General features: G+C 37.3%; 1 protein-coding gene across 1 annotated transcript; it reads right to left on the bottom strand.

Annotated features, from left to right (window-relative positions):
• On the bottom strand, positions 1-8089 carry LOC140172517 (uncharacterized). Its single transcript, XM_072195663.1, has 5 exons — positions 8011-8089; positions 7035-7304; positions 3199-3842; positions 2164-2307; positions 1-96 (listed from the first exon to the last, which is right to left on the bottom strand). The coding sequence occupies exons 1-5, from the start codon at positions 8087-8089 to the stop codon at positions 1-3; spliced, it is 1233 nt and encodes a 410-aa protein (XP_072051764.1).
• Between the last annotated feature and the right edge of the window lie 7781 nt (positions 8090-15870).

Below are 15870 nucleotides of genomic sequence, written 5' to 3'. Positions count from 1 at the left end.
TTAGAGTGTCCTGTTTTGTAGCTCATTCTTACTCACCTGTGTAGCTGAAGTATCCGTTTCATCGGGAGGAGTCTGAAAGATGAGTTTGATCGCCGTCTGAAAGAAATGTCAAAAATGAGTAATAGCAACAAATGAATGTTACAAATAAACACATCTCAAAAGGTAATTAACACTTAATAACTGCAGATCTATGCATCAAATTTAAAACATTTAATTACCCCTTTTACATTCTGAATCGATAAGGCGTTCGACTATGGTGCGAGAGGTTGCGGGTTCGAACCCTGGCGGTGCCTAGTACGCTCACGTGGAAAAAAATCAGTTAGCTTGAAATTCTCCCGGACAAGGAAATTACTGCTAATTGTACGAAACTTTTGAATCTGTATCATTTTCATTCAAATGGTCCCCATAACAACAAATGTTGGCCTATTAAGACAAATGAGACATCATACTTCATACATCATACAAATGAGACATCATACTAAACTGGTTTCTTTTTGCTATTTTGTATAGATCTTAAGATATTATTTCGTAATGAAACGGGGGGTAATTATGCGATGTGTTTATATAAATAATAATTATATATAATCATGCGTTTTTAATCTAGTGTCATCAATCTGATCGCAACTAATCAGGTGACGTATATTATTACAGTATTCTATCAGTTGGACGGTCTCTTAGCTACTTCTGTTGCATTAGCTGGATATCTATACTCTATTATTAAACTTTATAAAGGGTTCAAAGTTCCCTCCAAATACTTTTTAAAATACATCGAAATGGATTTTTTTACCAAATTAACACATTATAAAGGTATTTAGCAACACAGTTTACACCTCTGGTCCAATTCACAATGTCACACATCTTTGCATTCAGTCACAATGACTCATTATGTTTCAAAAGTTAAAAGAATAACGGACTCTTGGTCAGAACCTGAATCCAGTCCAAAATCAAAACCACAAAGGGGTATAAATATCTTGTGTTTCCCAAACTTAATATACTACATTTATCTTCTGAATTAGAATAGTAGCTTTATATGGTCATGTTGAAGAGATCTTTTACTACTAATATCTCTCGAAACTTAGTAGTATTACTTCAGACTTGCATATAAAATTGTCTTTATTTAAATAAACCATCGAATATTTTAGGTTCTGAACCATGATTTTGTTTCGAAATCTTTCAAAACTTTCCAATTCTTTCCAAATTTCCAAATAAATCTTCTACTCAACTAATTGAACACTTCTCTTATCAAAATGTCTGCGTCAGCAGACTAAAAGGTATACATTAACACTAGAAAACAGCAAGGCCGGCGACTCCCATACGACGACTAAACACTCCAAGTTAGTGTATTTTATATAGGCCCCGCAGGGCTAGAAAGATCGGTAAAACGCTTAAGCCCTAATGCAATCTCTTGCCTCTAGAGCTGTTACAAAATTCCTAAAAATTGCATATTTTCTTACGTAATGAGCCATTGTGACCGAACGCAAAGATGTGTTACATTGTAAATTGGACTAGTTTCGTCAGGCAAACTGCGTTACCAAATACTGTTATAATTTGTTAATTCTTTTGGAGTTCTTCTGAAAGGTCCTAGTAGGGGAACTTGTGAACCCTTTATAATGTTTAACAACAGAATGTAGAAATCCACATAATGCAACAGAAGGAGAAGTGAACCCCGGGGGAGGCACTTAACACAAATGACCATACGGGTATGTTCCCCCGGAAAGACCCCCCTTTTTGGATTTCGCAGCTCCAAAAGACCCCATATATTTGACCAAAATAGAGCTCCGAAAAACCCTTGATTTTGATCATTACAGCTCTAAAAGACCCCAAATTTGCCCATTCCTCATATTTCTGGGGTTTTTTCAGGCGATTTTCAACCAAAAAGCCAAGAAAGACCCTTGATTTTGACTGTTCGCAGCTCCAAAAGTCCCCATTTTACTTGTTCGCAGCCCGGTTCGCAGCTCCAAAAGACCCCCTTTTACCGGTACGCCGTCCGCTCCCAAAGACCCACCACCTTAAATTTCCGGGGGAACATACACACCAATATTGTTTGATGTGCCTTCCCCCCACCCCCAGGGAAGTGAACCCTTTATATGAATACTATATAAAATATTATGGCGTTTTAGTGGTATTGATCTTAGATCGTTAAAACATTTGGTGCTGTCTTACCTCACTATAGTCTTGTATGAGTTGGACGGTCTCTTCTTCTGTTGCATTGGTTGGTATTTCTATATTCTCCTGTAACGCAGCTAAAACTTGTTTTAATTCTTCGGAGCTTTCAATAGCTCTTTGTTCTGTTGTCAAATGTTCATACTGTGGAGCGAGTGTTTAAAACATATAAAAACGTTTATTGAAATATTATTGCTCATAAACGAAAATTAAGTAAGCATACGCAGTTACAGAAGGTGCCTCTGAAAGAACTGTACCATCGGACATTTTAATTTTTAGTAGTTTAATAATGCCACAATGAAGCAGAATGGAGTAGTGCATGTTATTGCGTTGCTATATATATTTTGAATTTCAAAAAATGACCAAGTTCTTGAATTCTAATATTTATAGAATCGCACGTCAATTGTAATCCATCAAGATTTAAAAGAACGTCCATTGATCCATTTATGTAAAACCAGGTGGTTGGTACTTCAGGTACAAACCATTGACCATGTTAACCAATTGTGCTCTATCGGTAGAGAGGATTCAAAACGAGATATCATCGTAAAAACTGTTATATTGTTACATTTGAAATAAGGCCAAAACATAAATTGTTTGCTTGTCTACAGATCACTTTTATAAAAGTTGGGTCGGTCGATCGGGAAAAGGTTTTTTTTTTCTTTTCTTCAAAAGTATAATGTGAAGTACTTGTTTGCATGTAAAACACTCACTGACCACAGAATTTTCACAAAAGAAAAATTCAAGGTAAAGCCTACTTTAAGTTCAACAATGTTTTACTTGTGTAGACGCTGAGGATAATACGAAATTTATATCGGAACCCTCAGCCAGGTACGACTGGACAGGAAGAAACATGCATGAAATGGTATTTAACAACATTTCTTTAATATCAGTTTTTCAGATGAAAAGCTCATGTCTTTTTTTAAATAGAAAAAATTTCTACAGTCGGGACTACCGAGACGGTCGGACGGACGAGGACAAGCAAACAACTTTTTTTTTTGGCCTACGTATATCATGTAATAGTGGAGGGATACTTACTAGCGTGGTCCTGGTTGCAGACGGATGATACGGACTTGAAGCAGACCCAGCAGGAGTCATAGTTTGCTGACTTGTCGGGAACCGTTCGTGTGTTGTAGCTTCAGTTATTGTGGTAGCATGTGCTTCCGTCGTATCTGGCTGGGCCTCAGTTGTGGTAACACGCGCTTCAGTTGTATCAATTGTGGTAGTACGGGCTTGAGTTGTATCTGGTTGGGCTTCAATTGTGGTAGTACGGGCTTGAGTTGTATCTGGTTGGCCTTCAATTGTGGTAGTACGGGCTTCAGTTGTATCAGGTTGGCCTTCAATTGTGGTAGTACGGGCTTCAGTTGTATCAGGTTGGCCTTCAATTGTGGTAGTACGGGCTTCAGTTGTATCTGGTTGGGCTTCGGTTGTGGTAGTACGGGCTTCAGTTGTATCTGGTTGGGCTTCAGATGTGGTAATACGGGCTTCAGTTGTATCAGGTTGGCCTTCAATTGTGGTAGTACGGGCTTCAGTTGTACCAGGTTGGCCTTTAATTGTAGTAGTACGGGCTTCAGTTGTATCCGGTTGGACTTCAGTTGTAGTATCTACGGCTAGATTTGTCGATTGCAAAATATCTGTTGTAGCCTGCATATTTGTCGTAGCTTGTGTAGTTTGTGCTTGTGCTGTAGATTACAAGATATTGTATATTAATTTAGATTAATTTTTTTCAATTTTCTGTTCATGAGGTTGAGATCATCCATAAAAATCATATGAATTATTAAATTTCTATTTACATAGTATTTGGTAATATTTTAAGCCCCATTTACATGAATTTGTGCAATTTTCATACATTTCCAGCATGTGGTATCGGTCATCCCACCTACGCATGCGTAGATTGTTGTTTGATTTACTGAGTAGTACTATAATCTCTCACATGTATCCAGTCATCATGGTCATCATATTTTAATTTGTTTCATTTTGGAGATAACTGATGTCATTTGTAATAACAGCTTTTTAATTTTCGCCTTTTTTGTAGAAAAATGTTGTTTCTCTTTAGGTTTAGACGTCCCGTTTCCACCCAAGTTTAATTTTACCCAAAACAGGCCCAAGATCTGCAGTTTATTTCTGCTCAAAATTAGCCATATACACCATGTACTTTTACTGTGCTCGGACGTTTCAAACACATGCCTTTGATGTAATTTTAATTTTGGCAGTGTCCCTAGTCTATTTATTTTATGCTAATGCTGTTACGTAAACAAGCATATGGTATCATTTACACAAAGTCAAAGGTACAGTCTTAATATGTGATCATAAAGAAATTCCATCCAAATATTCAATATATGGGGTCAAAAGTCAACTCTCATTACATACTGACCCACCCTCGTACTTGTGTATTTAAAAAGATTTAAAACTATGGCCCAAATTCAGCCGTGGGCAGTAAAAGATACTCTAGTCGGCGTGATAATCTTTTGGCCTTGACAATTTTGTCACCGTGATAATCTTGTCACCGTGATAATCTTTTCGCCGTGATTATCTCGTCGCCGTGATAATCCTGTCGCCGTGATAGTCTTGTCACCGTGATAATCTTGTCGGCGTGATAAACATAAACCTGTGGCCGTGATGATCTCGTCGCCGTGATAATCTTGTCGCCGTGATAGTCTAGTGGCCGTGATAATCTTATCGCCTGCAGATACTATGATCGCCGTGATAAAGTTGTACTTCATGTTTTGACTGTGAGAGATTCGTTGTATACTATGATATCATGTGGCACAGTGTCATCGCCCCGATATCTTCATGGCAGAAATCGCCATGGTAGGGTGAATCCACCGCCACGCATGACCATTTTGTTCCGACCTGTTTAATAGTTTTGAAACGCATAATGTGCCGAAGGATATCTGACTAAGGCTACTGCCAATAGCAAGGTGACTACTTCGCTGTGCATAACATGGCCGCCATAGGTCACTGCTTTTAGACTACCTCTACGATTGACCTATACACTGTGCTATATAGTAGTGCTCGGTGTTCGGCACATATAAAATCTGAATTATTGTCAATTTTTGAGTTCAAGACGCAAGCTTCTATCTCATTACGTGATCTAACGACTATCATATCTGTTCAACAAGTATGTTCAAGTGCAAGGAACCACATCTGGTTTCTTTATACGAAATCATTTACGGGAGATATTCATCATTTTCTACCCGGTATCCAAATATTTTCGTCTGAATATCAAAATCGTGCATAGGACATTCACGTGTATCGATCCTGGGTATTGATTTTAGTATCTCTTGTGTACCAAGTAATTATTAGCCAGGCGATGTCGGTGTGTGTGGTAGTGTTATATACACTTTCCTCATTTGCATCAATTATTACTAATTTATTGCATAATTGTTGGCAAAGAATTTTAAAAGATGATAAAAATCGTACATTGTGGCTTTAAAGAGTGACTTACATAATTTGTGCAAATCGCATTTGTTAAAATTCCACATAAATAGGATAAATATAATTATACCACTGTAGAGCACGTATGTATGGACGATGAGCACACTAAATATACCACTGTAAAGTACGTATGTATGGACGATGAGCACACTAAATATACCACTGTAAAGCACGTATGTATGGACGATGAGCACACTAAATATACCACTGTAAAGCACGTATGTATGGACGATGAGCACACTAAATATACCACTGTAGAGCACGTATGTATGGACGATGAGCACACTAAATATACCACTGTAAAGCACGTATGTATGGACGATGAGCACACTAAATATACCACTGTAAAGCACGTATGTATGGACGATGAGCATACTAAATATACCACTGTAAAGCACGTATGTATGGACGATGAGCACACTAAATATACCACTGTAAAGCACGTATGTATGGACGATGAGCACACTAAATATACCACTGTAAAGCACGTATGTATGGACGATGAGCACACTAAATATACCACTGTAAAGCACGTATGTATGGACGATGAGCACACTAAATATACCACTGTAGAGCACGTATGTATGGACGATGAGCACACTAAATATACCACTGTAAAGCACGTATGTATGGACGATGAGCACACTAAATATACCACTGTAAATCACGTATGTATGGACGATGAGCACACTAAATATACCACTGTAAAGCACGTATGTATGGACGATGAGCACACTAAATATACCACTGTAAAGCACGTATGTATGGACGATGAGCACACTAAATCTGAAATATACCACTGTAAAGCACGTATGTATGGACGATGAGAACACTAAATATACCACTGTAAAGCACGTATGTATGGACGATGAGCACACTAAATATACCACTGTAAAGCACGTATGTATGGACGATGAGCACACTAAATCTGAAATATACCACTGTAAAGCACGTATGTATGGACGATGAGAGCACACTAAATATACCACTGTAAAGCACGTATGTATGGACGATGAGAGCACACTAAATATACCACTGTAAAGCACGTATGTATTGACGATGAGAGCACACTAAATATACCACTGTAAAGCACGTATGTATGGACGATGAGAGCACACTAAATATACCACTGTAAAGCACGTATGTATGGACGACGAGAGCACACTAAATATACCACTGTAAAGCACGTATGTATGGACGATGAGCACACTAAATCATGTAGATAGCCTTATATTACGTTTTTAGTCAAAACGGCAAAATATTGTCGATATAATTGCATCCGCTAACATTGCCTCAAATAAATAATAATTAATAGCTAAAAGTGCCATTGTCCTTTTTTTTTCCAAACAAAACAAATAAACTATTGTGAAGGGCCTTGCATTAAATTGCGCGTTACTTTTATTACAAAATAATAGTATCAGGAGTAGCCTACTTACCTTCAGTTGTAGTCATTAGTTTTGTAGTAGTTGCAACAGTAGTCGTAGGACAGGTGTCTTCATAAGCTCTAACCTCACACATAGTCAATGTACCAACTGAAATTCCACCATTCACTTGCACGCTAATAAATCTGCCTCGGATTGCTTCATCACATATAACTTGCGCCCAACCTCCAGCTGGAGCGGACGTAATAGCTGATCCACATTGAGCGTTGTTACTGTGATCCGAGGACGATCCAACTCTGATAATTGATCCCCGCAATCTTTCAGCTTGGACAAAAAAATGTCAAATGTTCAATAATATTAAGATTAAATGCTAGATATGTTTTTATTATAATTCAAAACAAAGCAACTGCTCTGATATTTGACATTTGAAAGTCAACAAAATCAAATCTAGCTAAAAGCTTAATCACAAACGTGATAAAACTTAGATTCCCAAATTCAACGGAAAACATGCTCATAACTTGACCTACCTGCAATGAAATCAAATCACCCATTACTGCATATAATTGAAGACCGAATTAAAAAGACTAGTTTGCGTATGACGTCCTGTCAATCAGACCAAAAATGTCATACTGCGCAGGTCAGCAACCAATCACGGCGCGCCTTTGTCATGACGTCAGACGCAAATTAGTCTTTTTAATTCGGTCTTTAATTATAGCTATACGCAGAAATACTCGGGCGTAAATAGCCTCTAATCAACGAAAACCGCGTGTGACGTAATTAGAGATTACGCAGTACAAAGACTTGCTCGCATTCCTTTGCACCGGAACATTTCACGCTCGCGCAGAAGCAGACCTCTTTTGATAATTCGCTGTCATAGAGTTACGTCAGGTTCACGTTATCTGTGTTCGGAACCACGATTAAAATGATCACAACACATGGTCAATGGATTTTTAACGGGAGTATGCACACCAGGCGTGAACCAGTACCTAAGATAGGCCTGTGACCCCCCTATGTAGAGTTATATACTTACCACAACACTCACTCCTGTTCAAGATTGTTACTTTTGTAACGCAATGTTCAGCTTCCATATCCACCTTCCACCAAGCCATCGTCATTCCATCTGTAAGGGTCACATTTAGGGTATTCATGACCGCGAGATCAGAGGAAAGATTAAGAGTTGAAATCGGTTTTTTGAGATGATTAGAATAAAATGAGCTCAGCTATGACCCTTCCTAAAGTATGGACTGATACTAACTGACCAAGAAGGGGAAATATACAATACTGAAGTCAAAAGCTTGACCCTGTGTTACCTGTGTAACATTAATCCAAGCATTTTTCATTTTGACCTATGTATTATGGATTTACCCCCTCCAGGAGTTAGCACACGCTTTTGGTAGGGACATATTTTATTCTAATTATCTCAATGCAGATATCAACCCTCATCAGCCGTTAGAAAGAATCAATCCCGGGGAATCAATGTTACGTAGAAAAGAATGGAACATTGTTCAGTAGTGTTATATGGTTTAATAAGTTGAAAATATGGCAAAAGGGTAGGTTTGGGAACGACTAGCGAGTGAAATTTATATGAGTAATAATTGACGGTAACATTTGGAAAAGGATATCAACAAGTTTTTTGATTATACACTAACTACTTTAACCGTTTGCGTCCTCTTTTGGAAATAACAGTTAACTATGCAAAAAACAAAATATGACAAAGAACAACTATTTACTTATTAGTTGTATTATTCAGTATGTTAAATTATATTGGCATTGGAACATTAGGTTCCACTGCCTGACCAGAATTGATCATCACGCCTTGCTTATTTTCAACCAATGCGACGGTAATAACCACAAATTTCCTCATACTGCAGTTACTGTTCATTTTCCTGCATACAATACACAGTACTCTCACCATTGACGCGTGACTTCTACAAACAGTGTATGTTATAGGTATAGGGCATTGCCTAGTTAACGTCACTGTGTGAAAAAATAACCGGCCAATATTTAAAGTACTCTCTGAAATTCTAGAAAATATAGTTTTGTAACATGTCCTAAATTTTTAACTAATTTAGGTGTTTGGAAATATTCGCACTTTGGTGTTTTAGGAAGGGCACGGCACGGCACGGCCTGCAAAATGTTCTGTGTAAATCGAATGCATCTTTTACTGACTATCACTTGTGTACCGCTCTCTTGCGAAGGGCATTAAAGCTAAACCACTTGACGGATATTTTTTGTACTTGATGTCAATCAAAAATAATGAATACATTACATGTAGGCTAAAAACTGAGTAGGTTGGGCATCTGCAAATGGTCGTACCTCCCTGATATGTAAATGACAGATAAGACCAAAAAAATTAAGAAATTATTTCCAAACCGTGTTAAGTCTGCAACCATTATGTTTCTCATTTTCAAGAATGCTGGTTAACAATATGCAGACTATTGTCTCATTGGGAAACAAAGGCCCACACAGTATCGTTACCTTGCGTTTGCTTTATAATCGTTCACCCAACTGAAACTATAATACCAGCTCATTGCAATATCGCACAGGTAAAACAGAAACACGTGTAGTGTGGATTTAACCAGAGAAGATCTGATTTAACATAGTTCAGCTGTTTTCAATGAGTGTTATCTTGGTTTAACATGTTTAATAGCTTTTAATGGGGTTTAAGTCCTGCAAAGGTCGTGGTGAATTCTACTGTAGACATAACTGCATCATGTCAGGTAAAACTCATTTCCTGGGAACTGAACACTACACAAGATCATATCATTGATCCAATTGTGTCATATATTGCCTGGTGATCTGATCATCACATTTACAAATACTAACCCGAGGAGGGAAGTCTAGTTGTGATCAATTCTGTGCAGGCAGTGGGAACTAATGAATGTCTTTCCAGAGATATAAGAAATCTGTGAAAATGCTGATCATTTGATCCGCAAATTTAGTTAGAATAGATAAATTCGGTTCCCTTCTGGTAAGTTTTAACATATTTTGAAACAATATGACCGACCTGTGTTGTCTAAGTAAATCGATTTCTTCTTTTGTACATTTTGTGTGTTTACCTACATCATGTTAGTCTATAATATCACGTTCAAATGAAGCACAACATACTATTAAAAACTAACCTGTATGTGTACATGAGCCTTGAGTGTAAATGGTAGCTGTCCTGCCATCTACTGCCTTGTAAGAGTTTTCAGGTCGGGTGCTTTGATTAGTTGGTTTCTGGAGCAATGATATCTCTGAAATATGTACATGACATGAAATGCTATGAACACAAAACAAACGAACAAACTACAGGGTGTCCCAAAAAAAAGAGGCCCCTCATTGCGCCCTCTTTTTCTCCTATTTTAGAAAAGTTGATCAAGTATATTTTGGTATGTAAAGAAGCCTTTACCCGTTAGCTTTAATAAACCGAAACAATTATTTCAATCGGCTCATAACTTTCGAAGATATGCCCTTTTAAAGAAATGTATCCGTTTTTCACTCTGTCCACGGAGGAGGTTTGGCTACTTCAAAGATTGAAAAGTGCATATACCATGCATGAATATAAAACATTCCTCGATGATAACTTTATAAAATAACAACTTTATTTTAGGGAATGGGCTTTACCGGTGGGTTTATGGGTTATGGATTTTGTTAAGTGTCATTATTTGGGCAAAATTGATGTGGGATGGGACTTCTTTTGCTATACTTGCAATTACTTATGTTTTTCTCGGTTATTTTATGCATTTTTGTTTTATTATGTTTCTTACTTTCTTATTTAATTGTTTCTTGCTTTCTTTTTATTGACAACATAAGTCATTTCTCTTTTTGGAATAAAAGGTAGCCCTGGAAAGGGCTGTTTAGTTTGTCTTTGGTTCTTTTGAAGTGAGTTTCTGTGCTGCTCTGCCCTCTACCTGGTTGCCTCCTTGACGAATACAGGTTTCAGCCCTAGTCCTCATTGCATCAATTGCGTTGCGTACCAACATTGTGCGCCGGATACAGCAGTAATACGTTTGCAAAGATCTTGGATTTTGCCACAAATGAAGAAATCAAGTGGTGTTAGGTCTGGTGATCTTGCAGGCCACTCCACAGCATAACCCATCCCAACCACTCTGTTTGCTATCCGTGGACAGAGTGAAAAACGGGTACTTGTCTTTAAAAGGGCATATCTTCAAAAGTTGTGAGCCGATTGAAATAATTGTTTTGGTTTATTAAAGCTAACAATTGAAGGTTTCTTTACATACCAAAATATAGTTGATCAACTTGTCAGAAATAGGTGAAAAAGAGGGCGCAATGAGGGGCCTCTTTTTTTTGGGACACCCTGTATATAACCTACATCGAGATGACTTATTACCCAGAGGGGGTTCTCCCTAGTTGATGGTGTACGGGAATGTGCCACGGTTTTGAGTTGCCCTTTCAGCAATATTATTATTTATGCATTTTTAGTGAAGACCAATGCATTTGGGCAATTGTGCCCTTAACATGCTTAAAAGCACCCAATTTGGATGCTTTTGTTAAAAATGAGTAAATTGATGGGTTGCAAAACAGCAAAAAGTAGGTATAGAAGATTTTGAAGACCCCCGGCGGATTTATTGCGCGTTACGCCAATCCATAGGTGTCATCACACTCTACAAAAAATTGCTGACTGATCACTGCTATGCCCGGTCAATATCCAGTCGTCCCGCCTTACTGCCTAGTGAAAGTTTCCAGTTCGGGTGCTTTCATAAGTTGGTTTCTGGAGTAATGATACTTGAATGTAAGGTCATACGTGCTGGTGATAAACAATTTCTAAAAGTTTAAACAGACTTTCAGCACAACAAATCCGACTAACCTTAAATTTTCGATATGTGACACACATCTTCATCAGAAGAAGTCCTATGATGTTGTGATGGACTTGCCTTTTTGTTGACCATTGGCGACATTTGGTCGAAGGAGGACGTTGTATAAGGTTGGCAATTCCAGTCCTTGATCGCGATTTAGTTCTGGTGAAATCTTCTTGATCTGGATGGCCTCCTGCTCTAAACGGGGGTACTCTCTGTCATCCTTGGCTAAAACCTTTGTGGATTCCCAGTCAATGCTGTGGCGAGATTCTGTTTTATGCTCTCCGAGTTGTCTACCTCTCTGGCCGATGTAAGAACTTGAACATTCGCCGCAAGGAATCTCGTAAACCACTCCTGATTTTTTTCGCAGTTGGCGTGGGATCCTTAGTTGAGACTCACAGTTTTCTCAGCGTATTATCATGATTATGCGGTCTAAAGCTTGTAGCAACCACGTAGGATTTAAAAATACGCTGGAGGTAGGGTGATGTATTATCCTTGGCTTAAAAAGGAATGAAAGTCCAATTGCGGTATACCCAATGTCCAAACGCGGACTTGACATATTCGACTTCCTTCACCCTTTCATCTGTTAATTAATGTCTTGATTACACTTAATTTGTGAGCGATCGGATGGTATGAATCGAAATGGAGGTATTGATCTGCGTATGTAGGCTTTCTGTAGATGGAGATAGTCACGGATCCGTCGGTGTTTTACGTCCAAGAAAGCGAGATATCCATCAACTTCTGGTTCACTGGTGAATTTGATGTGCGAATTCTGGCTGTTGATATGTTCGGTGAAAATTTTCACATCGGTTTCGTGAATGATAACGTAGGTGTCATCCACATAACGAAGCCACACGGATGGCTTAACCCGTGAATTACGTAAGGTAATTCCTCCACTATTAAATGAATTTAACGTCTTTATTGTTTCTAACATAGGCCTATGCGATATCGCTATTCCTCGGTGTTGCCCGCCTAAGCCGGTAAATAAATTTATTATAGCATTAAACAATAAATGAGCAACTTAAATTATTTTGGCCTATAATTCTCAAATGTGACCGTACACCACGAATGAGTCGTAAAGTCGGCCCCCGGTCAATTTTGTGTTATTTCGTGTTTAGAAAATATATATCATAAGCTTTAAAATGGTATATCATTTGACTTCAAACGATATCCAGAAGCGGGGTTATGGTTTGTTGAACTTTGCTCCTTCAACACAATGGTACCTTCTTTCGGTTCTACATGTGTCTCTTTTTCCACATTGCTTGTAATGAATATCAAACAGTCATAATTGGCGGTTCAGAAATGTCCTCTCATTGTTAAGTGTTGGTTATACATACCTAGAGAAAATAGAATGCTTTGTAACCCACCACTTGAACAGGATTTAACCAAAGCAAACAAAGACTAGAGCTTTTTAAGAATTCTATAGACATAGGTAGAAGCTTATTATCCTCTTCAACAATGGCGCTATCAAAATGATATACTTGTAGCACCAAATTGAGGTACCTATGAATACGACCTTCATGCACATTTTACACTGTAACTCAGAATACAATTTACCGACTTTACGGCTCATTCGTGGTATACGCTCACAAATACATGTTTATTTTTATCAGGTCATCTCATTACTCACGATAGCTTAATTTATTAATGGACTCGTAATACAAACAATGGGTCTGTTCCATTTGAAACAATATCCGCATTGTGCAAGATATTGGAATTCCAACCAAATTCAATTGTTTGAATAATTCCAGATCCAACCATTGTCATCCATTAAAAACGTGGAAAAGGTGTAGAAGATTTTAGAATTCCACACAAAGTTGTCTAATATAGGCCAAATAGTGCAAAATTCAACCTGATTTTTTTATATTTATATATTTTTTAGATTGAATTTCACATAAAACTAACCACAATTTCCAGCTGGATTGACCACCATAAGGTGTGTGTGGATTTTAAACGGAATAGTCCAATGCAGGGTATTAAAAATATTCTCTTTGAAAAGTAGTTTATTAAAATATATGTCAAATTAATCAAAAATTATCCATATTATCGATACGCTGAATCATTTAACATTTGAACAGGGTAACAATTATTGCTATGGTGATTATTAATGTTAATGAGATCATGATAGATGGTGCTTTGAGCGGCATTTCATTGAACACACGAAAAAACGCTTAACACTGTAACACTTAACCTATACTTTGAAGCTATTTATTTTTAAATAAACATGCTTAAAATCATGTTACTCTATACTCTGGTAGGGTTTTTTCAGCAGGTGGTTTTGGAACAAACTACATATCTTCAACACGAAAGGTCCAAATTTTCAATTGATGGTCTGATTTTCTTCCCAGCTACATACACTTTAAGTACATATGATTAGATTTATAATCCAAGAAGATTTAAAACTATCAGCTGTGGAAAAGTGTTCAACCTATAAATAGGGAGCTGGATAGAAGTAACATCCTTGCAGCTTGGTGTTGCTACATTATTGTTTTACAGATCTGTTTCGGCCGAATGGTCCTCACTCATTAGAACCTAAATGCAGAGTGGACATCACAAAATAATTTCCCATACCAGTCATACTGCAGTTACTGTCCGTTTTCCTATACACAATACACAGTGCTCTTACCATTGACGCGTAACCTCTACAAAATAGTGTATGTTAGAAGTATGGGTAATTGCCTAGTTAACGTCGCTGTGTGAAAAATAACCGGCCAATATTAAAAGTACTCTTCTAAAATTCTAGAAAATATAGTTTTGTAACATGTCCTAAATTTTTAGCTAATTTAGATGTTTGGAAATATTCGCACTTTGGTGTTTTAGTGTATGTTATAGGTAATAGTACATTGCCTAGTTAACGTCACTGTGTGAAAAATAACCGGCCAATATTTAAAGTACTCTTCTGAAATTCTAGAAAACATAGTTTTGTAACATGTCCTAAATTTTTAGCTAATTTAGGTGTTTGGAAATATTCGCACTTTGGTGTTTTAGGAAGGGTATGTAAACGACAGATAACGACAAAAATATGAAGAAATTATTTCCAAACCGTGTTACGGCCCACAGCCATTATGTTTCTCATTTTCAAGAATGTGGTTAACAATATGCACAGTAATGTCTCATTTCGTGAACAAAGGCCACACAGTAATTGTTACCTTGCGTTTGCTTTATAATCGTTCACCCAACTGAAACTATAATACCAGCTCATTGCTCATTGTACAGGTAAAACAGAAACATGTGTGTGTGGATTTAACCAGAGAAGATCTGATGTAACATAGTTGAGCTGTTTTCAATGAGTGTTATCTTGGTTTAATAGCGTCGTGGTGAATTCTACTGTAGACATGACTGCATCATGTTACATACATGTATGTCATTGCTTGAAGTTACCACGCTGCTTCGTAATGGCAATGCATAAATTATCTATTGTTACCTCTTCCCTTGTTTGTATGATTATACGCGAATTATATACGGATTATATGCTCATTTCCATTAAGTACCAGACTTTCAGAGTCTTGTTTATCAGGGACATTCTGTGTAGCTCAGTGGTTAGGGCACTCGCCCCGCAAACGAGAGGTCTGGGGTTCAAGTCCCCACACAGGGAGGTATGCCCGGAGATTTTACTCTGGTTGATCTGCCTATGCATGTTTTTGTAATTTCATGTTTAATTTTGCTAGTGTGTGATGCGTAATTCTCCACAATTCATGCCGGATTGGCTCTAATGACCTTGGGTACAATAATGAAAATACTGACCAATATTAATAACGAATGAGCTGGCATGGTTGGATTCCCTTTTCGTTTCACATTTGCGAAAGAAGCATATGATTCTGTAAAAATCATACAACAAAGGGCTACTTGAAAACAAAGAACCTGGTCCACCCTCAGTATAATATAATATAATAAAATATAATATAATATAATATAATATAATATAATATAATATAATATAATATAATATAATATAATATGATATAATATAATATAATATAATATGATATATTATATTCAATTCAATTGAATTCAAAGTAGTTTATTCACATATGCTTTTCCATCTTACATAGCAAAAAAAATAATAGAAAATGAATAATAAATAATACAGT

Source organism: Amphiura filiformis, chromosome 16 (genome assembly GCF_039555335.1).
Source record: "Amphiura filiformis chromosome 16, Afil_fr2py, whole genome shotgun sequence".
In the NCBI taxonomy this organism is placed as follows: Eukaryota; Metazoa; Echinodermata; class Ophiuroidea; order Amphilepidida; family Amphiuridae; genus Amphiura; species Amphiura filiformis.
Note: the sequence above shows the minus strand (reverse complement) of the source record. Positions and strands in the feature narration are given on the sequence as shown.